The 27,500-nt window shown below is 35.6% G+C and overlaps 1 protein-coding gene across 1 annotated transcript in view; it reads right to left on the minus strand.

Moving 5' to 3' along the window:
- The window catches only part of LOC137628590 (regulating synaptic membrane exocytosis protein 2-like), a 76,490-nt gene that overhangs the window by 4,955 nt on the left and 44,035 nt on the right, over window positions 1-27,500 (minus strand). The window contains exons 5-8 of the mRNA XM_068359744.1: window positions 26,748-26,774; window positions 24,196-24,415; window positions 18,933-19,112; window positions 15,347-15,489 (exon numbers count right to left, since the gene is read on the minus strand). Of these exons, the coding sequence (XP_068215845.1) occupies window positions 15,347-15,489; window positions 18,933-19,112; window positions 24,196-24,415; window positions 26,748-26,774 (570 nt within the window). The remainder of the gene's footprint in view (window positions 1-15,346; window positions 15,490-18,932; window positions 19,113-24,195; window positions 24,416-26,747; window positions 26,775-27,500) is intronic.

Consider the following 27,500-nt stretch of genomic DNA (forward strand, 5'->3'; position numbering starts at 1 on the left):
ATCTGAATAAGCAATAAAAGAAACATTAGAAAAGAGGATGAGAATCTTAGTTAGAATCTGAATAAGCAATAAAAAGAAACATTAGAAAAGAGGACGAGAATCTTAGTTAGAATCTGAATAAGCAATAAAAAGAAACATTAGAAAAGAGGACGAGAATCTTAGTTAGAATCTGAATAAGCAATAAAAGAAACATTAGAAAAGAGGATGAGAATCTTAGTTAGAATCTGAATAAGCAATAAAAGAAACATTAGAAAAGAGGATGAGAATCTTAGTTAGAATCTGAATAAGCAATAAAAAGAAACATTAGAAAAGAGGACGAGAATCTTAGTTAGAATCTGAATAAGCAATAAAAGAAACATTAGAAAAGAGGATGAGAATCTTAGAATCTGAATAAGCAATAAAAGAAACATTAGAAAAGAGAAAAAGAATCTTAGTTAGAATCTGAATAAGCAATAAAAGAAATATTAGAAAAAAGGTCGAGAATTTAAGTTAGAATCTGAATAAGCAATAAAAAGAAAGATTAGAAAAAAAGTCGAGAATTTAAGTTAGAATCTGAATAAGCAATAAAAGAAACATAACAAAAGAGGAAGAGGACAAGAATCTGATCAACCAAAAAAAGAAACATTAGAAAAGAGGGTGATAATTCTAGTTATAAACTGAACATACAAACAAAAAGGCGGTTTTGACGGGAAAAATCTATTTTTTTGGCGACCAGCGAACGTGTTTACATTAACACACCGGCTCCGGAGTTGTAACGGCTCTCCCACGTTATCAATCCTATCCCATATCCTTCTAGACAAGGTTAACTCTATTCGGGAAAGGATAGCCGTGGTTGTTTTAAACATGTCCTTGATATATACACATATCCTTCGGGATATTCGCCCCGGGGTAGGAACCCCGTGATATGTTTTGAACACGTCCCTGTTATATACACGATATCTTTAGGGATATTCACTCCGGGGGTAGGAACCCCGTGATACCTCTACAGGTTTAATTCTCTGGTATATCACTCGAAGAAATATCACAAGTAGAAAGCTGCCTAGAGTGACTTCCATCAGGACGACATGGCTCAAAAAAAAAAAAAAAAAAAAAAAAAAAAAATTAGAAAAGAGCATGATAATTTTAGTTATAAACTGAATATGCAATAAAAGAAACAATAGAGAAGAGGACGAGAAATTCACTAGAAGTTAACCCTCGGAAAAGATGATTAAGAAATGAGTAAAAGGTTTGTGGAGATTAGGCAAGATTTTAGAAGCTATGGATGCTGAAATGGTTCTAGTGTCTCAAAGCTATTATAATTCATAATAAAAACTCTCATTTAAAATCTACTTCACATGATAACCAAAAACATTAAATTATAACCATTAACTGATCACCAACACATGAATTATTTTTGCTGTGGATGCTAAAATACTTCGAACGTCACAAAACCATTACATCACAGAATATAAAATCCCATCTTAAAGCTACTTTACATAATAAAGTAACCAAAAAAAACATTAATGTGCAATAATTAACTGATCTCTAACTTAAAACAATCGTTTGTAACAAATTGATAAAGAAACACCAACATTCCTTTTTCCTCTCCCCATCATCTTAGACTGCTCGCTGACTAGACCTCGGTTTGTCTCCCCCAATAAACCAATATGTCAATAAGGTAATCAATCATATCTGAATGGTAACTTCTGGCTTTTGTGTCTGCGTACATATGTTATTGCTACACGGTGCGTTAAGGACGCTTTTCCCAAACTGCATCGTCCCGGAAGATCTGAAGTGACGCGAGTACTTAGACGTTTTCTTTTTTTCTTTATTTGATTATACTGAAAATCTTCCTGGGTTCAGTTACGAATGCCAACAGGATTCGATGTTGAAATGAGACTCGTTAGAGTAATAGAAATAACTTGTCTAGTTTCTGATAGGTAACCAGAAGAGTAATAGAAATAAATTGTCTAGTTGCTGATAGGTAACCTGAAGAGTAATAGAAACAACTTGTCCATTTCCTGATAGGCAGAGGAGTAATAGAAATAACTTGTCCATTTGCTGATAGGTAACCTGAAGAGTAATAGAAATAACTTATCCATTTGCTGATACGCAAACATAGGAGTAATAGAAATAACTTGTCCATTTGCTGATACGCAAACATAGAAGTAATAGAAATAACTTGTCCATTTGCTGATAGGCAAACATAGGAGTAATAAAAATAACTTGTCTAGTTGCTGATACGCAAACATAGGAGTAATAGAAATAACTTGTCTAGTTGCTGATTGGCAAACATAGGAGTAATAGAAATAACTTGTCCATTTGCTGATAGGCAAACATAGGAGTAATAAAAATAACTTGTCTAGTTGCTGATAGGCAAACATAGGAGTAATAAAAATAACTTGTCCATTTGCTGATACGCAAACATAGGAGTAATAAAAATAATTTGTCTAGTTGCTGATAGGCAAACATAGGAGTAATAGAAATAACTTGTCTAGTTGCTGATACGCAAACATAGGAGTAATAGAAATAACTTGTCTAGTTGCTGATAGGCAAACATAGGAGTAATAGAAATAACTTGTCTAGTTGCTGATACGCAAACATAGGAGTAATAGAAATAACTTGTCCATTTGCTGATAGGCAAACATAGGAGTAATAAAAATAACTTGTCTAGTTGCTGATACGCAAACATAGGAGTAATAGAAATAACTTGTCTAGTTGCTGATAGGCAAACATAGGAGTAATAAAAATAACTTGTCTAGTTGCTGATACGCAAACATAGGAGTAATAGAAATAACTTGTCTAGTTGCTGATACGCAAACATAGGAGTAATAGAAATAACTTGTCCATTTGCTGATAGGCAAACATAGGAGTAATAAAAATAACTTGTCTAGTTGCTGATACGCAAACATAGGAGTAATAGAAATAACTTGTCCATTTGCTGATAGGCAAACATAGGAGTAATAGAAATAACTTGTCTAGTTGCTGATACGCAAACATAGGAGTAATAGAAATAACTTGTCTAGTTGCTGATACGCAAACATAGGAGTAATAGAAATAACTTGTCCATTTGCTGATACGCAAACATAGGAGTAATAGAAATAACTTGTCTAGTTGCTGATAGGCAAACATAGGAGTAATAGAAATAACTTGTCCATTTGCTGATAGGCAAACATAGGAGTAATAGAAATAACTTGTCCATTTGCTGATAGGCAAACATAGGAGTAATAGAAATAACTTGTCTAGTTGCTGATACGCAAACATAGGAGTAATAGAAATAACTTGTCCATTTGCTGATAGGCAAACATAGGAGTAATAGAAATAACTTGACCATTTGCTGATACGCAAACATAGGAGTAATAGAAATAACTTGTCTAGTTGCTGATACGCAAACATAGGAGTAATAGAAATAACTTGTCTAGTTGCTGATAGGCAAACATAGGAGTAATAGAAATAACTTGTCCATTTGCTGATACGCAAACATAGGAGTAATAGAAATAACTTGTCTAGTTGCTGATAGGCAAACATAGGAGTAATAGAAATAACTTGTCCAGTTGCTGATAGCTAAACATAGGAGTAATAGAAATAACTTGTCCATTTGCTGATAGGCAAACATAGGAGTAATAGAAATAACTTGTCCATTTGCTGATACGCAAACATAGGAGTAATAGAAATAACTTGTCTAGTTGCTGATACGCAAACATAGGAGTAATAGAAATAACTTGTCTAGGTGCTGATAGGCAAACATAGGAGTAATAGAAATAACTTGTCTAGTTGCTGATACGCAAACATAGGAGTAATAGAAATAACTTGTCTAGTTGCTGATAGGCAAACATAGGAGTAATAGAAATAACTTGTCCAGTTGCTGATAGGCAAACATAGGAGTAATAGAAATAAGTTGTCCATTTGCTGATACGCAAACATAGGAGTAATAGAAATAACTTGTCCATTTGCTGATAGGCAAACATAGGAGTAATAGAAATAACTTGTCTAGTTGCTGATAAGCAAATATAGGAGTAATAGAAATAACTTGTCCATTTGCTGATACGCAAACATAGGAGTAATAGAAATAACTTGTCCATTTGCTGATAGGCAAACATAGGAGTAATAGAAATAACTTGTCTAGTTGCTGATACGCAAATATAGGAGTAATAGAAATAACTTGTCCATTTGCTGATAGGCAAACATAGGAGTAATAGAAATAACTTGTCTAGTTGCTGATACGCAAACATAGGAGTAATAGAAATAACTTGTCCATTTGCTGATAGGCAAACATAGGAGTAATAGAAATAACTTGTCTAGTTGCTGATACGCAAAAATAGGAGTAATAGAAATAACTTGTCCATTTGCTGATAGGCAAACATAGGAGTAATAGAAATAACTTGTCCATTTGCTGATACGCAAACATAGGAGTAATAGAAATAACTTGTCCATTTGCTGATAGGCAAACATAGGAGTAATAGAAATAACTTGTCTAGTTGCTGATACGCAAACATAGGAGTAATAAAAATAACTTGTCTAGTTGCTGATAGGCAAACATAGGAGTAATAGAAATAACTTGTCCAGTTGCTGATAGGTAACCCGAAGAATAATAGAAATAACTTGTCCATATGCTGATAGGCAAACAGAGGAGTAATAGAAATAACTTGTCAATTTGTTTATATGTAACCAGAAGAGTAATATAAATAACTTGTCCATTTGCTGATATGTCACCAGAAGAGCAATAGAAATCACTTGGCAATTTGTTTATAGGTAACCAAAAGAGTAATAGAAATAACTTGTCCATATGCTGATAGGCAAACAGAAGAGTAAAAGAAATGACTGGTCAATTTGTTTATATGTAACCAGAAGAGTAGTAGAAATAACTTAGTCAATTTGTTTATATGTAACCAGAAGAGTATTATAAATAACTTGTCCATTTGCTGATAGGCAAACAGAGGAGTAATAGAAATAACTTGTCAATTTGTTTATAGGTAACCAGAAGAGTAATAGAAATAACTTGGCCATTTGCTGATAGGCAAACAGAGGAGTAATAGAAATAACTTGTCCATTCGCAGATGTGTAACCAGAAGAGGAATAGAAATAAATTGTCCATTTGCTGATAGTAACCAGAAGAGTAATAGAAATAACTTGTCCATTTGTCAGGTAACAAGAAGAGTAATAGACATAACTTGTTCATTTGCTCACAGATAAACAGAGCAGTAGTAAAAATACCTTGTCCATTTCCCGATAGGTATACAGAGGAATAATAGAAATATCTTGTCCATTTGCTGACAGATAACCCGATGAGTAATAGAAATAACTTGTCCATTTGCAGACAGATAACCCGATGAGTAACAGAAATAACTTGTCCATTTGCTGACAGATAACCCGATGAGTAACAGAAATAACTTGTCCATTTGCTGAGATAACCCGATGAGTAACAGAAATAACTTGTCCATTTGCTGACAGATAACCCGATGAGTAACAGAAATAACTTTTCCATTTGCTGACAGATAACCCGATGAGTAACAGAAATAACTTGTCCATTTGCTGACAGATAACCCGATGAGTAACAGAAATAACTTGTCCATTTGCAGACAGATAACCCGATGAGTAACAGAAATAACTTGTCCATTTGCAGACAGATAACCCGATGAGTAACAGAAATAACTTGTCCATTTGCTGACAGATAACCCGATGAGTAACAGAAATAACTTGTCCATTTGCAGACAGATAACCCGATGAGTAACAGAAATAATTTGTCCATTTTCTGACACGTAAAAATAGTAATAGAAATAACTTGTCAATTTGCTGACCGATAAAATGATGAGTAATGGAAATAACTTGTCCATTTGCTGACAGGTAAACAGAGAAAAAAAAGGCATAACTTGTCCATTTGCTGACAGCTAAACAGAGCAGTAATAGAAATAACTTCTCCATTTGCTGACAGGTAAACAGAACAGTAATATAAATACCTTGAATATTTGCTGACAAGTAGAAATAGCTCTAATAGGTATAACTTGTCCATTTGCTGACAGGTAAACGGAACAGTAGTAGAAATAACTTTTCCATTTGCTGACAGGTAAACAGAGCAGCAATAGAAATATCTTGTCCACTCGCTGACAGGTAAAAAGAGCAGCAATAGAATTATCTTGTCCGTTTGCTGACAGGTAAACAGAGCAGCAATAGAAATATCTTGTCCGTTTGCTGACAGGTAAACAGAGCAGCAATAGAAATATCTTGTCCGTTTGCTGACAGGTAGAAAGAGTAGTAATAAAAATAACTTTTCCATTTGCTGACAGGTAAACAGAGCAGCAATAGAAATATCTTGTCCGTTTGCTGACAGGTAAACAGAGCAGCAATAGAAATATCTTGTCCGTTTGCTGACAGGTAAACAGAGAAGCAAAAGAAATATCTTGTCCGTTTGCTGACAGGTAGAAAGAGTAGTAATAAAAATAACTTTTCCATTTGCTGACAGGTAAACAGAGCAGTAATAGAAATAACTTATCCATTTGCTGACAGGTAAACAGAGCAGCAATAGAAATATCTTGTCCATTTGCTGACAGATAAACGGAACAGTAGTAGAAATAACTTTTCCATTTGCTGACAGGTAAACACAGTAGTAATAGAAATAACCTGTCCGTTTGCTGACAGGTAAACAGAGCAGCAATAGAAATATCTTGTCCGTTTTCTGACAGGTAAAAAGAGCAGTAATAAAAATAACTTTTCCATTTGCTGACAGGTAAACAGAGCAGTAATAGAAATAACTTGTCTATTTTCTAACAGGTAAACAGAGCAGCAATAGAAATATCTTGTTCATTTGCTGACAGTTAAATAGAGGAGTAATAAAAATAACTTGTCCATTTGCTGACAAGTAAACAGAGCAGTAATAAAAACAACTTGCCCATTTGCTGACAGGTAAACGTAGGAGTAATAGAAAACCCTTGCCAATTAGGTAAACAGAGAAGTAAAAGAAATAACTTTTCAATTTGTTGACAGGTAAACAGAGTAACAAAAATTACTTGTCTGTTTGCTGACAAGTAAACAGAGGAGTTATAGAGAACTGTCCATTTGCTGATAGGTAAACAAAGAAATAATAGAAATAACTTGTCCAATTGCTGTCAGGTAAACATAGGAGTTATAGGAATAACTTACCCGATTGAGCCTGTTAAACCGAAGAGTAAAAATAACTTGTCCATTTGCCGACAGGTACACAGAACAGTAATAGAAATAACATGTACATTTGCTGATAGGCAAACAGAGGAGTAATAGAAATATCTTGTCCATTTTCTGATAGGTAAACAGAGTACTAATAGAAATAACTTGTCAATTTGCTGATAGGTAAAGAGAACAAAAATCAAAATAACTTGTCACTTTAGCTGACAGGTGAACAGAGGAGTAATGAAAATATCCACTTGAAAATTTACTGACAGGTGAACAAAAGTGTAAGAAATAACTTGTTCAATTGGTGACAGGTAAACTGGACGCAAAAAAAAATGAAACCTTTAGTTTCCATATGTGATCTCATTCCACTTGAGGCAAAATAAAGGAAATCTTTAGCTTCCATATGTGATCTCATTCCACTGGAGGTAAAACAAAGGAAATCTTTAGCTTTCATATTTGATCTCATTTCACTGGAGGCAAAATAAAGGAAACCTTTAGCTTTCATATTTGATCTCATTTCACTGGAGGCAGAATAAAGGAAACCTTTAGCTTCCATATGTGATCTCATTTCACTTGAGGCAAAATAAAGGAAACCTTTAGCTTCCATATGTGATCTCATTCCACTGGAGGCAAAATAAAGGAAATCTTTAGCTTTCATATTTGATCTCATTTCACTGGAGGCAAAATAAAGGAAACCTTTAGCTTTCATATTTGATCTCATTTCACTGGAGGCAAAATAAAGGAAACCTTCAGCTTCCATATGTGATCTCATTTTACTGGGGGCAAAATAAAGGAAACCTTTAGCTTTCATATTTGACCTCATTTCACTGGAGGCAAAATAAAGGAAATCTTTAGCTTTCATATTTGATCTCATTTCACTGGAGGCAAAATAAAGGTAACCTTTAGCTTCCATATGTGATCTCATTTTACTGGTGGCAAAATAAAGGAAACCTTTAGCTTCCATATGAGATCTCATTCCACTGGAGGCAAAATGAAAGAAATCTTTAGCTTCCATATGTGATCTCATTCCACTGGAGGCAAAATAAAGGAAGTCTTTAGCTTCCATATGTGATCTCATTCCACTGGAGGCAAAATAAAAGAAATCTTTAGCTTCCATAAGTGACCTCATTCCACTGGAAGTAAAAAAAATGAAACCTTTAGCTTTCATATGAGATCTCATTCCACTGGAGGCAAAATAAAGAGAACGTTTAAATTCCATATGTGATCTCATTCCCCTGTAGGCCAAATAAAGGAAACCTTTAGCTTCCATATGTGATCTCATTCCTCTAGAGGCAAAATAATGGACATCTTTAGCTTCCATATGTGATCTCATTCCACTGGAGGGAAAATAAGAGAAATCTTTAGCTTCCTTATGTGACCTCATTCCACTGGAGGCAATATAAAGGAAATCTTTAGCTTCCATAAGTGACCTCATTACACTGGAAGGAAAATATGGGAAACCTATAGCTTCCATATGTGATATCATTCCACTGTAAGCAAAATAAAAGAAACCTTTAACTTCCATATGTGAACTCATTCCACTGGAGGCAAAATAAAGGAAATCTTATACTTCCATCTATGATCTCATTCCACTGGGGGAAAAATTAATATAACCTTCAGCTTCCATATGTGATCTCACTCCACTGGAGTCAAAATAAAGGAAATCTTTAGCTTCCATATGTGATCTCATTCCACTGGAGGCAAAATAAAGGAAACCGATAGCTTCCATATGTGATCTCACTACACTGGAGTCAAAATAAAGAAAATCTTTAGCTTCCATATGTGATCTCATTCCACTGGAGGCAAAATAAAAGATATCTTTAGCTTCCATATGTGATCTCATTCCACAGGAGGCAAAATAAAGGAAACCTTTAGCTTCCATATCTGATCTCATTTCACTCGAGACAAAATAAAGGAAACCTTTAGCTTCCATATGTGATCTCATTCCACTGGAGGCAAAATAAATGAAACCTTTAGCTTCCATTTGTGATCTCATTTCACTTGAGGAAAAATAAAGGAAACCTTTAGCTTCCATGTGTGATCTCATTTCACTCGAGGCAAAATAAAGGAAAATTTTAGCTTCCATATATGATCTCATTTCACTTGAGGCAAAATAAAGGAAACCTTTAGCTTTCATATTTGATCAAATTTCACTGGAGGCAAAATAAAGAAAACCTTTAACTTCCATATGTGATCTCATTTCACTTGAGGAAAAATAAAGGAAACCTTTAGCTTCAATATGTGATCTCACTCCACTGGAATCAAAATAAAGGAAATCTTTAGCTTCAATATGTGATCTCATTTCACTCAAGGCAAAATAAAGGAAACTATTAGCTTCCATATGTGATCTCATTCCACTGAGACAAAATAAAGGAAACCTGTAGGTTCCATATGTGATTTCATTCCACTGGAGGCAAAATAAAGGAAACCTTTAGCTCCCATATGTGATCTCATTCCACTTGAGGCAAAATAAAGGAAACCTTTAGCTTCCATATGTGATCTCATTCTACTGGAGGCAAAATAAAGGAAACCTTTAGCTTTCATATGTGATCTCATTCCACTAGAGGCAACATAAAGGAAACCTTTAGCTTCCATATGTGATCTCATTCCACTAGAGGCTAAATAAAGGAAACCTTTAGCTTCCATATGTGATCTCATTTCACTTGGGGCAAAATAAAGGAAACCTTTAGCTTCCACATGTGATCTCATTCCACTTGAAGCAAAATAAAGGAAACCTTTAGCTTCCATATGTTATCTCATTTCACTTGGGGCATAATAAAGGAAACCTTTAGCTTCCATATGTGATCTCATTTCACTTGGGGCAAAATAAAGGAAACCTTTAGCTCCCATATGTGATCTCATTCCACTTGAAGCAAAATAAAGGAAACCTTTAGCTTCCATATGTGATCTCATTTCACTTGAGGCAAAATAAAAGAAACCTATAGCTTCCATTTGTGATCTTATTCCACTGAAGGCAAAATAAAGGAAACTTTTAGCTTGCATATGTGATCTCATTCCACTTGAGGCAAAATAAAGGAGACCCTTAGCTTTCATATGTGATCTCATTTCACTTGGGGCAAAATAAAGGAAACCTTTAGCTTCCACATGTGATCTCATTTCACTTGGAGCAAAATAAAGGAAACCCTTAGCTTTCATATGTGATCTCACTTCACTTGGGGCAAAATAAAGGAAACCCTTAGCTTTCATATGTGATCTCACTCCACTGGAGGCAAAATAAAGGAAATCTTTAGCTTCCATATGTGATCTCATTCCACTGAGACAAAATAAAGGAAACCTGTAGGTTCCATATGTGATTTCATTCCACTGGAGGCAAAATAAAGGAAACCTTTAGCTCCCATATGTGATCTCATTCCACTTGAGGCAAAATAAAGGAAACCTTTAGCTTCCATATGTGATCTCATTCTACTGGAGGCAAAATAAAGGAAACCTTTAGCTTTCATATGTGATCTCATTCCACTTGAGGCAAAATAAAGGAAACCCTTAGCTTCCATATGTGATCTCACTCCACTGGAGGCAAAATAAAGGAAATCTTTAGCTTCCATATGTGATCTCATTCCACTGGAGTCAAAATAAAGGATATATTTAGCTTCCATATGTGATCTCATTCCACTGGAGTCAAAATAAAGGAAATCTTTAGCTTTCATATGTGATCTCATTTCACTTGGGGCAAAATAAAGGAAACCCTTAGCTTTCATATGTGATCTCATTTCACTTGAGGCAAAATAAAGGAAACCCTTAACTTCCATATGTGATCTCATTTTACTTGGGGCAAAATAAAGGAACCCTTAGCTTTCATATGTGATCTCATTTCACTTGAGGCAAACTAAAGGATACCCTTAACTTCCATATGTGATCTCATTTCACTTGGGGCAAAATAAAGGAAACCCTTAGCTTTCATATGTGATCTCATTCCACTTGAGGCAAAATAAAGGAAATCCTTAGCTTCCATATGTGATCTCACTCCACTGGAGTCAAAATAAAGGAAATCTTTAGCTTCCATATGTGATCTCATTCCACTGGAGTCAAAATAAAGGAAATCTTTAGCTTCCATATGTGATCTCATTCCACTGGAGGCAAAATAAAGGAAACCTTTAGCTTGCATATGTGATCTCACTCCACCTGAGTCAAAATAAAGGAAATCTTTAGCTTCCATATGTGATCTCATTCCACTGGAGTCAAAATAAAGGAAACCTTTAGCTTGCATATGTGATCTCACTCCACTGGAGTCAAAATAAAGGAAACCTTTAGCTTCCATATGTGATCTCATTCCACTGGAGTCAAAATAAAGGAAACCTTTAGCTTCCATATGCGATCTCACTCTATTGGAGTCAAAATAAAGTAAATCTTTAGCTTCCATATGTGATCTCATTCCACTGGAGGCAAAATAAAGGGAACCTTTAGCTTCCATATGTGATCTCACTCCACTGAAGTCAAAATAAAGGAAATCTTTAGCTTCCATATGTGATCTCATTCCACTGGAGGCGAAATAAAGGAAATCTTTAGCTTCCATATGTGATCTCATTCCACTAAAGGCAAAATATAAGATATCTTCAGCTTCCATATGTGATCTCATTCCACTGGAGGCAAAATAAAGGAAACCTTTAGCTTCCATATGTGATGTCATTTCACTCGAGACAAAATAAAGGAACCTTTAGGTTCCATATGTGATCTCATTCCACTGGAGGCAAAATAAAGGAAACCTTTAACTTCCATTTGTGATCTCATTCCACTGGAAGAAAAATAAAGGAAACCTTTAGCTTCCATATGTGATCTCATTTCACTGGAGGAAAAATAAAGGAAACCTTTAGCTTCCATATGTGATCTCATTTCATTGGAGGAAAAATAAAGGAAACCTTTAGCTTCCATATGTGATCTCATTTCACTGGAGGAAAAATAAAGGAAACCTTTAGCTTCCATATGTGATCTCATTTCACTCGAGGCAAAATAAAGGGAAATTTTAGATTCCATATATGATATCATTTCACTCGAGGCCAAATAAAGGAAACCTTTAGCTTTCATATTTGATCTCATTTCACTGGAGGCAAAATAAAGGAAACCTTTAGCTTCCATATGTGATCTCATTTCACTTGAGGAAAAATAAAGGAAACCTTTAGCTTTCATATGTAATCTCATTTCACTTGATGAAAAATAAAGGTCACCTTTAGCTTCCATATGTGATCTCATTTCACTCTAGGCAAAATAAAGGAAACTTTTAGCTTCCATGTGTGATCTCATTTCACTCAAGGCAAAATAAAGGAAACTATTAGCTTCCATATGTGATCTCATTCCACTGAGACAAAATAAAGGAAACCTGTAGGTTCCATATGTGATTTCATTCCACTGGAGGCAAAATAAAGGAAACTTTTAGCTTCCATATGGGATCTCATTCCACCAGATGCAAAATAAAGGAAACATTTAGCTTCCATATGTGATCTCATTCCACCAGAGGCAAAATAAAGGAAACTTTTAACTTCCATATGTGATCTCATTCCACTGAAGGCAAAATAAAGGAAACTTTCAGCTTCCATATGTGATTTCATTTCACTTGAGGAAAAATAAAGGAAACCTATAGCTTTCATATGTGATCTTATTCCACTGGAGGCAAAATAAAGTAAACCTTTAGCTTCCATATGTGATCTCATTCCACTTGAGGAAAAATAAAGGAAACCTATAGCTTTCATATGTGATCTTATTCCACTGGAGGCAAAATAAAGTAAACCTTTAGCTTCCATATGTGATCTCATTCCACTTGAGGAAAAATAAAGGAAACCTTTAGCTTCCATATGTGATCTCATTCCACTTGAGGAAAAATAAAGGAAACCTTTAGCTTCCATATGTGATCTCATTTCACTTGAGGCAAAATAAAGGAAACCTATAGCTTTCATATCTGATCTCATTTCACTTGAGGTAAAATAAAGGAAACCTATAGCTTTCATATGTGATCTTATTCCACTGGAGGCAAAATAAAGTAAACCTTTAGCTTCCATATGTGATCTCATTCCACTTGAGGAAAAATAAAGGAAACCTTTAGCTTCCATATGTGATCTCATTCCACTTGAGAAAAATAAAGTAAACCTTTAGCTTCCATATGTGATCTCATTTCACTTAAGGCAAAATAAAGGAAACCTTTAGCTTCCATGTGTGATCTCATTTCACTTGAGGCAAAATAAAGGAAACCTTTAGCTTCCATGTGTGATCTCATTTCACTTGAGGCAAAATAAAGGAAACCTTTAGCTTTCCTATGTGATCTCATTTCACTTGAGGAAAAATAAAGGAAACCCTTAGCTTGCACATGTGATCTCATTCCTCTTGCGGCAAAATAAAGGAAACCCTTAGCCTCCACATGTGATCTCATTCCACTTGAGGAAAAATAAAGGAAACCTTTAGCTTCCATGTGTGATCTCATTTCACTGGAGGCAAAATAAAGGAAACTTTAGCTTCCATACATGATCTCATTCCACTAGAGGCACAATATAGGAAACCCTTAGCTTTCATATATGATCTCATACCACTGGAGGTAAAATAAAGGCAAACCTTAGCTTCCATATGTGATCTCATTTCCCTTGGGGCAAAGTAAAGGAAACCTTTAGCTTCCATATGTGATCTCATTTCACTTGAGGCAAAATAAAGGAAACCTATAGCTTTCATATGTGATCTTATTCCACTGGAGGCAAAATAAAGGAAACCTTTAGCTTCCATGTGTGATCTCATTTCACTTGAGGGAAAATAAAGGAAACCTATAGCTTTCATATGTGATCTTATTCCACTAGAGGCATAATATAATAAACCCTTAGCTTTCAAATATGATCTCATTCCACTGGAGGTAAAATAAAGGAAAACCTTCGTTTGAATAAGTGTCGAGAAGATAGCTGGTACTAACGCCAAAAGAAAAGGTGGATGTGTAAATACCGGATATCAAACACAAAGGATTACCAGTACGAGTTGGTCCAGAAGTATTAGGAAGATCGTAACATGATGAGCCTTGATTCCTTATGTTTAGGATTAAGAAGCGAGAATTTTGGAATGGAACTTGAGATATTGAAATGTAGATAAGGAGATTTTGCATCGAAATTTAATATTGTAATTCTGGGTTTATTTTCCTTTGAGATTCCACCATCGAAAGTAAGTTAAAAAACGCAGCAACGCTTTTGCATTCAACCTTCCTTAACTAAAAACATGATTTTCTAGTGAGATCCAATATTGAAATCTTAGGTTAAAGGGATTTTATGAGATATGGATTACAAAATCTCTAATAATAGAAGCATTTTTTTAAATTAGCATTGTAATCAATTCCATATTTAAATGAGTGATATCTACATAGACATATAATACAAAAACTCTAGCTAAATGAAATATGATTTTGTAATGAAATTCAGTATTCAAAAATCGGGCTAAAGAAACAATGGTACAATGACATTTGATACAATCATCCTACCAAACGAATTTACAGGTATCCAAAGACTGTGTTAAAGAAGAAATGACATTTCAAGATTTGCAATGAAACATTTTCAAGGAAACCTTTGGTCGGGAAGAGGGATTTCTCCCAAAAAGAGACAACTGAAGATGGGTATCAAAGGACTAAATAGGATAATTGAGCACTTTATAGGTAACATTTGTGAGGCTTGTGGGGCTTTTGAAAATCTGCTCTCATATATATATATATATATATATATATATATATATATATATATATATATATATATATATATATATATGCATTACGACCTTGCCTTTCATATGACGAAGTTCATTTTCCTATGAGCATGATATTGCGTTGATTTGCATTCATATATATATATATAATATATATATATATATATATATATATATATATATATATATATATATATATATATATATATGTATATATATATATATATATAGATATATATATATATATACATATATATATATATATATATATATATATATACACATACATATATATATATATATATATATATATATATATATACTGTACATGAATTATTAATCATTGGGAGATATATAACCTTTCCTTTACAAACCAAAACAAATAAAATAAAATGTTAAATGGTCTCTGCATTGCGATTGTTTACCTATTCCTTTATAAACAAAATAAACTTATAAACAAGGCTAAATAAACGAGTCCTTATACTTAAAACAACCTCACATCGTAGGACTCTGCCTCCAAAAGAACATCTCTCAAATCCGAACGTACCTGCAGCTTCCCAGTGACGGAAGGAGAATGCGTCCGCATCTGGTAGGTTTCGGGTGACCCTGGGGACGTGATGGTGACGCTCGGCCGACGGTCCCGACCCGGCTCCGACAGCTTCCTCGGATCGTAGTTGGGCTCGGCCCCACCTGTGCAGGAAGGGATAGAGATGAAGGCCAAGCTCGTATCTTAAGGAGGAGTAACTGTGGAGAGGTCAAGACTTATGATCGGGACGGGATGAGATGGTATTCTTAAACTGAGGAGTTACAATACGAAGTGTCTTCAGGGAGCCGATTGGGAAATATCAAAATCAAAACGAGTTTGAAATTTGGCAACTTTCTTTCATATCTCGGCGATTTATAAATGAATTTTAAAAGGTTTTGAAGTCTATGTATATCCAAGTATCCTTTCTATGTATATCCAAGTACACTTTTCTATGTATATCCTAGTACACTTTTCTATGTATATCCAGGTACACTTTCCTATGCATATCCATGTACCCTTTTTAATGCGAGCTACTGAAAAACGGGCTTACATGAGGGATAATGGGTAATAGGGCTCAGATTAGGGGTAAAAGAGCTTAGATAAGGTTAAATATAAAAAAAGGGCTTATAGTAGGTTTTATAGTGAGAGGTTTTGTATATATAAAAAAATGGCTTAGGGAATGTCATGTGGTGAAAACCTGGGGCGACTGAGCACAGAGGAAAATTTATGGTGAAAGGCTTTACATGATTAGTTACGGTGAAATGGAATGGACAAGACTTTGAGGTGATAAGGGCATATAAAAATTGTTTGCTTAGAAGAGAATTTGTGACAAGGCTTAGATTAGGAATTGCGTTTAGAGGACTCTAAAGGGCATCTACCCCCGTGGTGAAGGGGATTTTAGAGCAATGGCTTAGATGAGGACGAGTTGTAGAAAGGCTTAGATAAGAGTTTGAGGTGATATGCTCAGAAGAACACTTAGCATTACAAGGACTTTAATGGCGGCTTATTGAGGGAAGTCTGAGTTGAGGGCTTTTAGTGAAAGAGCCTAAATGAGGGCTTTTGAAGAGAAGAATGGATTACGACTGAAGGTGAAATGGCTTTGGCAAGAACGAATAATAAAAGTACTTTGGTATGAGTTATGTAGAAAGGGCGTGGAGGATATGTTAGGGTGAAAAGGCTTTAATGGTGACTAGTGGTGCAAATGTTCAGACGAAGGGTTGTGGTGAAATTGTTCTGAAGACACCTTAGGAGAGCTTAAATAAAATCCTGTTGATAATAGGCTTAGGTGAGAGATTTTGTAGAAATGGGTTAGGTACAAGTCTGTAGCAAAATATTTTAGATAAACAATGAATGTTTTATATGAACAGTTATCGTTATTACTAACAGTTATCGTTATTACTATTACTAGCTAAGCTACAACCTTCATTGGAAAAGCAAGATGCTAAAAGCCCAAGGACTCAAACAGGGAAAATAGCCCAGTGAGGAAAGGAAATAAGGAAACAAATAGACCAGTGTGTCTGAGTGTACCACCAAGTAAGAGAGCATGGTAGAGGATTCGATTTGAAAGGTCTGAAAAGAGAGATCTTTTAGGAGGGTACTTGTGGCAAAACGGCTTAGATAATTACATGTGGTGATAATGTTTATTTAAAGACTCATAATGGTTGGGTTTACGTCATCACTTGTGGTGAAATGGTTTAAAATGGTTTAGGGTTGTGGTGGCCGACGTGGTAACATCCCTGACGGGTGTTCGCCAGACTGGGGTTTGAGACCCGCTCTATCTAGTTAGTTCCTTTGGTCGCTGCAACTTCATCCTCCTTGTGAGGTAAGGAAGGGAGGGGGCGGTTTGGGGGAGCCTATAGGTCTATCTGCTGAGTCACCAGCAGCCATTGTCTGGCCCTCCTTTGTCCTAGGTTAGGTGGAAAGGGGGTTTGGGTGCTGATCATATGTATATATGGTCACTCTCTATGGTATTGTCCTACTTGATAAGGCAATGTCACTGTCCCTTGCCTCTGCCATTCATGAGCAGCCTTTAAACCTTTAAGCCTCTAAATGGGCAATGGTAGAATATAGTCTTGGATTAGGGCTTGTGGTGAAAGTAGTGAAAGACTTGAGAACTTTCTATAAAAGGGCTCAGAGGAAACATGTTAGTAATTTCTATGAAAAATAAGGTATTGGGAAATAATTGCTTATAATTTTCCTTGAAATTCATTGATAAGTAAGAAGCTAATTAAGTTGAAGAACGGAAACTAAAAGGATATAATGACCAAAGGAATTCTTGACAGATTCATAGATTAAGATATAGATTTCCATATTTCATTAGCAAGTACTCTGACTAACCAATGACAGTTTCATGAAATGATAATTGAAAATGGAGGGCAAGGCCTTGAATGTGATATACTGAAGAACTGTTTTTTATATATTTATCAACCTCTCTTTTTATGCTCTGATTTGAACAGTCTCCTGATGTATATTCAGAAGAAAAAGAAGGCAAGATGTTCCTTGAAAACTCAAAAAATACATGCATAAATACAAGTCTTTTTTTTATTTTTATTTTTTTTTTTTTTTTGCTTCCGAGAATCGAGGCCCAATCGATCTGACCTTTGACATCTTGATTCCACACAAATCCAGTGCTTCTCTCTGTGACATGCTTTATCACTTGAGCTTCTATGCTTCTACAGCATCCCAAGCATTACAAAACTATGCTTATATATCCATCATGCAATCAGCTCCAGCCCAGCAAAGCTTTGCGTCTTGTACTCTGAGAATCATAATGGTATATTACACACGACTAAGTAGTGGAATGATCTCACTAAACAGGTGGTTGAATTGGCGGAACTATTGTTACTATTCTTATAATATTTCATTTTAATTGCTAATTACTTCTCTTGCTTATTTAATTCATTATTTCCTTTCCTCACTAGGGTATTTTCCCTCTTGGAGTCCTTGGGCTTATAGCATCTTGCTTTTCCAACTAGGGTTACAGCTTATCATAATAATAATAATAATAATAATAATAATAATAATAATAATGTAAAAAATTGGCAGTGAATATTTTTGCGTTGAACAGGCTGATATAAGTCATTTTATTGACATATATATGATACACCTATTCTAATCTCGTTGCCATTTTAAAAATGTTAAATTAATTGCCCATTACTTCTCTTGTAGTTTATTTTTCTTTATTTTCTTTCCTCAATGGACTAATTTTCCCTATTGGAGCCCTTGGGCTTGAAGCAGCCTCCTTTTCTAACTAGGGTTGTAGCTTATCTAATAATAACAACAATAATAACAATAATAATAATAATTATTATTATTATTATTATTATTATTATTATTATTATTATTATTATTATTATTATTATTCTAGATATTAAATTTTTTGATACCCAAGATTAATTATACAAGGTATGGTTAATAATAATAATAATAATAATAATAATAATAATAATAATACATAACTCTCTCTTATACAATGGATGGTGTTTTACTCAAGTTAATAATAATAATAATAATAATAATACAATCTCTCTCTCTCTCTCTCTCTCTCTCTCTCTCTCTCTCTCTCTCTCTCTCTCTCTCTCTCTCTCTCTCTCTCTCTCTCCCATACCTCTGGATGGCATTCCATGATGGGTGGCCCTTCTGACTGGCTGTCTACCGTAGTCAGGTAAAACCCGCGACACGAAGATCTCCACCTGAGGCTCCTGACGGGATTCAGTGATGATGTCGTAGACCTCCTCGTAGCTTTTGTTTTGCAGCGACCTCCCATTCCATTCCATGACCTCGTCACCTGCAAGAGGGGGCGGGAGCATGAAGGCAAGTAGTGCGTAATTAAGGTTGGAAATTCCATTTTTAGTAATGCATAAATGGGTCAAACTTGTGGTGAATGTTTTGACGTTCAACAGGCTGATATAAGTCCTTTTTTTAAAGTTTACATAAGAAAGATCTATTTTAATGGTGCAACTGTTTAAAAATCGTATATTGATTGTTCAGTATGAAGGCAAGAAATGCGTAATTAAGGTTGGAAATTCCATTTTAAGTAATGCATAAATGGGTCTAACTTGTGGTGAATGTTTTGATGTTCAACAGGCTGATATGTCTTTTTTTATAGTTTACATAAGAAAGATCTATTTTAATGGTGTAACTGTTTAAAAATCGTATATTGATTGTTCAGTGTGAAGGCAAGGAATGCGTAATTAAGGTTGGAAATTCCATTTTAAGTAATACATAAATGGGTCAAAATTTGGGCTTTCCATTTCAAGTAATGCATTATGGGGTCAAACTTGTGGTGAATGTTTTGATGTTCAACAGGCTGATTTAAGTCTTTTTTTTTTTAAGTTTACATAAGAAAGATCTATTTTAATGGCGTTACTTTTTAAAAATATTGTATATTGATTGTTCATTACTTCTTTTGTAGTTTAATCATTCATTTATTTACTTTCCTCACTGGGGTATTTTTCCCTGTTGGAGCCCTTGGGCTTATAGCATCTTGCTTTTCCAACTTGGGTTATAGCTTAGCTTGTAATTATAATAATAATAATAACCAACGAATGTGAAGTAACAGAATGTAAAAAAGTATTGAGGACGCAATGTGAAATTTAGGAATGCCTAATAAGCCTAAACCATTCCATATCAAATCTATGAGCGCTCAAGATGAGATCAATGAATAATTTGAAAGGATATGTAGAAATGAATAATTAGGACAAGAGACTTGTAGCAACACTCAATACAAGGTCAATGTATGCATAATATTGGTTGGCCATTCAATGTAAAGTTAAGCGATGTATGATATGTCTTGGGTACCCAAATTGAAGCAGGGCAATGCATAATTCGGCTTTCGATACTCCATATATAGCAGAAGAAAACGATACAGGCTTTGGTAGAAGAAAACGATACAGGCTTGGGTAGAATAAAACGATATCGGCTTGGGTAGAATAAAACGATATAGGCTTGGGTCGAAGATATTGACATAGGCTTGGATAGAAGAAAACGATATAGGCTTGGATAGAATAAAACGATATAGGCTTGGATAGAATAAAATGATATAGGCTTGGGTAGAAGAAAACGATATAGACTTGGGTAGAAGAAAACGATACAGGCTTGGGTAGAAGAAAACGATACAGGCTTGGGTCGAAGAAATTGATATAGGCTTGGATAGAATAAAACGATACAGGCTCGGGTAGAAGAAAACGATATAGGCTTGGGTAGAAGAAAACGATATAGGCTTGGGTAGAAGAAAACGATATAGGCTTTGGTAGAAGAAAGCGATAGCGATATAGGCTTGGCTAGAAGAAAACGATACGGGTTTGGGTAGAATAAAACGACATAGGCTTGGGTAGAATAAAACGATACGGGCTTGGGTAGAATAAAACGATACAACTTGGGTAGAATAAAACGATACAGGATTGGGTAGAATAAAATGATACAAACTTGAGTAGAACAAAATGATACGGGCTTGGGTAGAATAAAACGATATAGGCTTGGGTAGAATAAAACCATAAAGGCTTGGGTAGAAGAAAACGATACAGGATTGGGTAGAATAAAACGATATAGGCTTGGGTAGAATAAAACCATACAGGCTTGGGTAGAAGAAAACGATACAGGATTGGGTAGAATAAAACGATATAGGCTTGAGTAGAATAAAACCATACAGGCTTGGATAGAATAAAGCGATACAGGCTTGGGTAGAAGAAAACGATATAGGCTTGGGTAGAAGAAAACGATACGGGCTCGGGTAGAATAAAACGATATAGGCTTGGGAAGAATAAAACAATACAGGCTTGAGTAGAAGAAAACAATACGGGCTTGGGTAGAATAACACGATACAGGTTTGGATAGAAGAAAACGATACGGGTTTGGGTAGAAGAAAACGATACGGGTTTGGGTAGAATAAAACGATACGGGCTTGGGAAGAATAATACGATACACGCTTGGTTAGAATAAAATGATACATGCTTGGGTAGAAGAAAACGATACAGGCATGGGTAAAATAAAATGATACAGGCTTCGGTAGAAGAAAACAGTATGGGCTCGGGTAGAATAAAACGATACAGGCTTGGGTAGAATAAAACGATAGAGGCTTGGGTAGAAGTAAACGATACAGGCTTGGGTAGAAGAAAACGATACAGGCTTGGGTAGAATAAAACGATACAGGCTTGGGTAGAAGAAAACGATACAGGCTTGGGTGGAAGAAAGCGATACAGGCTTGGGTAGAATAAAACGATAAAGGCTTGAGTAGAAGAAAACGATACGGGCTTGGGTAGTCGGTATGAAGGACAGGAATGCAAAGCAAGAAGCAAGGCTTGCCGTTCACAGGTCAAGAAATTATTAATAAAAATTAGGCAAATAATAAGAAGTCAATATGAATTCATGGAATGCACAAAGGGTATTATGTGCTCAATATGAGACTATGGAATAGGTAGTAAGTACTTCCCTTTCAATGTGAAACAAATAAATGCATAAAAGGGCTTGGATACTTAACAGAAAGTCAATTAATGCATAATATTCCTCGACTTATAAGTGAACAGTCAGGCAATAGAGGTATGCCATTCCTTGTAAGTGTAAGGAGTCCCTAATATAAAGTTATTATTCAATGTGGTATCAAGAAACGCATAATGTGATATGTGTATTCAACATGAAGTCAAGAAATACATAATACAGTTTGAACATTCAATATAGAGTTAAAGAATGCAAAATAAATCAAGGAAAAAGAAATTTTATTAGATATTAATTCCGGAATAAACAACAGTGTTCCATAACACATAATAATCATGGGATGCAAAGGGTTTGGGAAATATTTAGGTGTTCTACTTTCAACTAGGCTCCACCAGGCACTAGAAAAGTTGGAAGACCCAGGCCTATATGGCTGAGGATTATGAAGCGTGAAGTAGGAGATGCTGAATGAAGAAGCATTGATCTAAAAGCTCAAGATAGAAAAAACTGGTGAAATCTAATTGAGGCCCTTTATCGTCAATAGGCGTAAGGAGGAGATGATGATAATATATTTAAGTAATGCATAATATGAGTTAGAAATTCGTAATAAAGTCATGGCATGTAAAATAAGGCTTGACTATTCAGAGTGAACTTTGGAAAAAAGTAAGAGAGAGCATGGTCTCCCAACGGGACGTCAGTAAACGCAAAAAGAGGCTTGGCCATTAATGTAAAATCAGGGACTTCATGAAAGGGCTTAGGTATTCAATATGGAGTCAAGAAATACCTACTTAGACTTGCGTAAGTATTATTGAGTGAATAATTACAAATATGGGATAATATATTCATAAATGGAGCCAATAGCTACATGGTACAGGTTGCATTATATGATGTGGCTTGGGGTATTTTACATGGAGGTAACAAATATATATTGAGGCTTGGGTATTCAATATGAAGTCAAGAAATGCCTACTTAGACTTGGTCAAGTATAATTGAGTCAATAATTACAAATTTAGGATAATACATTCATAAGTGGAGCCAATAGCTACATGTTACAGGTTGCATATTCAATAGATATATAATGTGGCTTGGGTATTCTATATGGTAGTTACAAATATGTATTGAGGCTTGGGTATTCAATATGGAGCCAAGGAATCTCTCCTAGGGTTTTAGTATTTATCATAGTTAAAGAATTCCTGATGGGTGGTTAGATATTAAATATTAAGTAAAGGGTTACATATCTAGATTTGAGTATTCAATAAGGAGTCAGAGTTTGCCCATTGGGCATCACTATTCATTATGGAGTCAATGAATAGCTACAAGAGTTAGTAAATACCTATTGAGGCCTGGGTATTCAGTATGGAATCTAGAAACAGTTATTTTGGGTTTGAGTATTTAATATGGAGTTATTAAACACCCACTGGGGTTTAGGCATTAAAAATGTATTGAAGGGTTACCTATTAAAGGTTGGGTATTCAATATGTAATAAATTAATACCTAATGGAGCTTTGGATTTCAATTTGGAGTCAACAAACACCTATTAGGGCTTGGGTATTCAATATGATGTCAAAGAGTACCTGAAGGGGTTTCAATATCAAATATGGAGCAAAGGAACAGTTACCCACTGAGCTTGGGTAGTCCATAGGGAATCAAGGTATATGCATTCGAGCTTGGGTATTCAATATGGAGTCGACAAATAACATTTGGGTCTTGGGTATTCAATATGGAGTCGACAAATAACATTTGGGTCTTGGGTATTTAATATGGAGTCGACAAATAACATTTGGGTCTTGGGTATTTAATATGGAGTCGACAAATAACATTTGGGTCTTGGGTATTTAATATGGAGTCCATAAATACAAATTTGGGGCAAAGAACGCCTATTAGGGCAAGGGCATTCAATAAAGTCAGCAGATAGCTATTGGAACTTAAATATTAAATACGGAATCATCAAATACCAATTGGGGCTTGGGTATTAAATAGGGAGTCAATGAACACCTATTAATGCTTGGCTAGTCAAAGAAGGCCTACTACGTTATGCTGTTTTGATCAGCCTCCCGCTGGTTAGGATCTAGTCATAAAATTGAATGGTCAGACACGAGTAAAATAATCCATGTAAATGAATATACCTAAAGGAATATTGTTGAATCCCTTTTGATCTCCTGTACCAAATGTTAAAATTTGAAAGTAAGCCCTGGTCTGTTTTCCATTAATCCGGTGTTATTCTTTCATCTAAAATGTGACTTTTCTAGAATTATCAAGAAACTGACAGCTGTGGGGCCCCCTTCTCCTATATAAATAGGATGTCTTTATACATGTATTCTCATTGCTGAGTCTGTTGATGTCCTTATTGGACGAAGGAACTAATTCCAATCAAGTCTTTTCATCTTTCCTCCCGTAGCTATAATACATATATATACATATAAAGATCGAGTTGACCTCACCTGGCCTGAGATGCCCCACGGTGTCAGCGATGCTGCCCTTCTTGACCTTCTCGATGAGCGCCCCGGTCTTGCCATTGTCGAGGATCATCCCGCCGGCGACCTTGAGTCCCAAGATGGCCGCGCTGGAGGCCGGTCCCACCTCGCCCTTCATGTACTTGTTGAGGATCATGTGGCCGATGAGTCTCGTGCCGTCCTGACTCGGTTGCCAGGAGACGGGATGCTGCAAATTACATATAGCCGTTCACCAGGTCAGTCCCGGGTCACCCAGGAGGAGGGAGTTGAGGGGAGGGGGCGAGTAGTGAGAGATAAGCGTAGTAGCAAGAAAACAACAGATGGTGAGACGTACGCACATAACAAACACACTAAGACAGACAGACATTCATATCATGATCGTCATATGGGAAGGGGGGGGGAGAGAAAGGGATGGTTTATACAGATGTTCCTCTCCTGAAGTGTGACGCCATCTTGTTTTTTTTTATGGTAAAACGACTCCATCTTGTTTTTTTGCTAAAAGATATTAGGTAAAACTCACCTGTGAAAGACCCAGGTAACCCTTCTCCGCAGGTGCTGTGAGGGAGGGGTGTCCTACGTCTGAGAATTAAGAGTTAGGAGAGAATGTACGAAAGGAATAACTCAATATTTTATATATACGTACCAGAAATGATGTCGCTCTGCAAGAGTTACCTTAGGCTTTACTGTCTCCACAGCTTAGAAAGAATTTGGCAAAGGAAAGATTTGCCCTTAAGGGACAATGTTTTTTTTCTTGAAGAAATTTGTCATCTACGAGAGAGAGAGAGAGAGAGAGAGAGAGAGAGAGAGAGAGAGAGAGAGAGAGAGAGAGAGAGCAGACTAAATATAGGAAACCTAGCTTTTGACTGAGAGAGAGAGAGAGAGAGAGAGAGAGAGAGAGAGAGAGAGAGAGAGAGAGAAAGAGAATTAAGTAGAAGCCCAGTTTCTGGCAGAGAGAGAGAGAGAGAGAGAGAGAGAGAGAGACTTGCCAATGTACAGAACAAGTAGGTTTTCTTAAATTAGGATTTAACATAAGTAACCCGTCACTGGGACCGGAAAATTCATTCAGTGAACAGTTGAAGCAGTTCAGCAAAATGGAAAGAAAATAGTTGAAACAGAAGATTAGTAGAAAACTAAAAAGGTAGACCAGCTAGTAACCTAAGGGACGGTGCAAAGACCTTTAAATAATGACTACAGCGCACCGTGTGAGGTGCAAAGGAAGATATAGAAGAGAAGAAAGAAGAAAATCAAAGTAAATGAATAAGCATTGAGTATAAGATAAATTGAGATGCTTACATTGTTGTACGCGTATGAAACTCGTAGCTCAGTCTTATATGCGTATGAAACTCGTATAACATGCTTACGTTGTACGCGTATGAAACTCGTAGCTCAGTCTAATATGCGTATGAAACTCGTATAACATGCTTACGTTGTACGCGTATGAAACTCGTAGCTCAGTCTTATATGCGTATGAAACTCGTATAACATGCTTACATTGTTGTACGCGTATGAAACTCGTAGCTCAGTCTTATATGCGTATGAAACTCGTATAACATGCTTACATTGTTGTACGCGTATGAAACTCGTAGCTCAGTCTTATATGCGTATGAAACTCGTATAACATGCTTACATTGTTGTACGCGTATGAAACTCGTAGCTCAGTCTTATATGCGTATGAAACTCGTATAACATGCTTACGTTGTACGCGTATGAAACTCGTAGCTCAGTCTAATATGCGTATGAAACTCGTATAACATGCTTACGTTGTACGCGTATGAAACTCGTAGCTCAGTCTTATATGCGTATGAAACCCGTATAACATGCTTACGTTGTACGCGTATGAAACTCGTATAACATGCTTACATTGTACGCGTATGAAACTCGTACAAGATGCTTACGTTGTGTTGTACGCGTATGGAACTCATACGTCAGTCTCACGTAGCACCTGTATGAAACTCGTACCTCAGTCAGACTCTTGCTAAGCTAAGTGATGCAATATATATATATATACATATATATATATATATATATATATATATATATATATATATATACATATATAGACTAATGGTATTATAAAAACTAAAAAAAAGGTCACATTACGGACATCACTCCCTCTTCAAGACTTCTTCTATGAAGTCGTCTAATACATTATCTAAAATATCATCAGGCATGTAGCGGCAGAAGAAGCTTAACTAAAATGCATAGGAAATTCTAATATATATAATTTAATGACGATAAGTTGGTGGATGATCATTCTCTCTCTCTCTCTCTCTCTCTCTCTCTCTCTCTCTCTCTCTCTCTCCTTAGCATGTTTTCATTTCACCGTTCTCTCTGTCTACCTATTTTTACATTATTTCCTGTTTTCAAATCTCATCATTTCCATATAATACAGACATACATGAAATACCTTTTCATCTCGACCACTCAAAAGACATTTTTGAAGAGGAGAGAAAAGGCAAAATAAGGGACAAAAGAAAATTGGAATATATCATATAATAAAGAAAAAAATCATAAAATGGAAACATTATGTTGAGACTTACCTCTTCGGATAACGCCACATTTTGAGTCTAGAAATTTAAAAGAATAGAAGACTCGAGTTATATTTTACATAGATAAACATATATATATTTTCGTTTTTGCCAGAGAAAGATGAAGGAGAGAGAGAGAGAGAGAGAGAGAGAGAGAGAGAGAGAGAGAGAGAGAGAGAGAGAGAGAGAGAGAGAGAGAGAATATTTTGTAACTATAATCCCTTCTTCACATAAGGTATATATGTACTGTTACATTTATATTTTGGTCTGTCACTATTCATATGGCTCCTAAAATCAATGTGATTGATCTACAGCCTGCCCTTCATACTGTTGTTTCGACTCCATATTTACACTCTCAAATCACAGACATTATGCTTTTGATTGTGAATTCAGCCGCCATAACTCTCATACAACAGGCATACACTGATGTACTCCGAAATAAGACAGATACCAATGAATTCAGTCGTCATATTTGCACTCTTAAATAAGAGACATTGACCTAAGTCTGTAGACCGGTATCAACAGAAATCATTCAAATATCTAAAAATTCAGTCGCCATATTGGCACTCTTAAATAAGAGACATTGACATAAGTCTAAAGACCGGTGTTTATAGGAAGCATTCAAATACCTAAGAATTCAGTCGCCATATTTGCACTCTTAAATATGAGACATTGACATAAGTCTAAAGACCAGTGTCTACAGAAATCATTCAAATATTTATAAATTCAGTCGCCATATTTGCCCTCTTACATAGGAGACATAGA

Source organism: Palaemon carinicauda, chromosome 36, assembly GCF_036898095.1.
Source record: "Palaemon carinicauda isolate YSFRI2023 chromosome 36, ASM3689809v2, whole genome shotgun sequence".
Classification (NCBI taxonomy): Eukaryota; Metazoa; Arthropoda; class Malacostraca; order Decapoda; family Palaemonidae; genus Palaemon; species Palaemon carinicauda.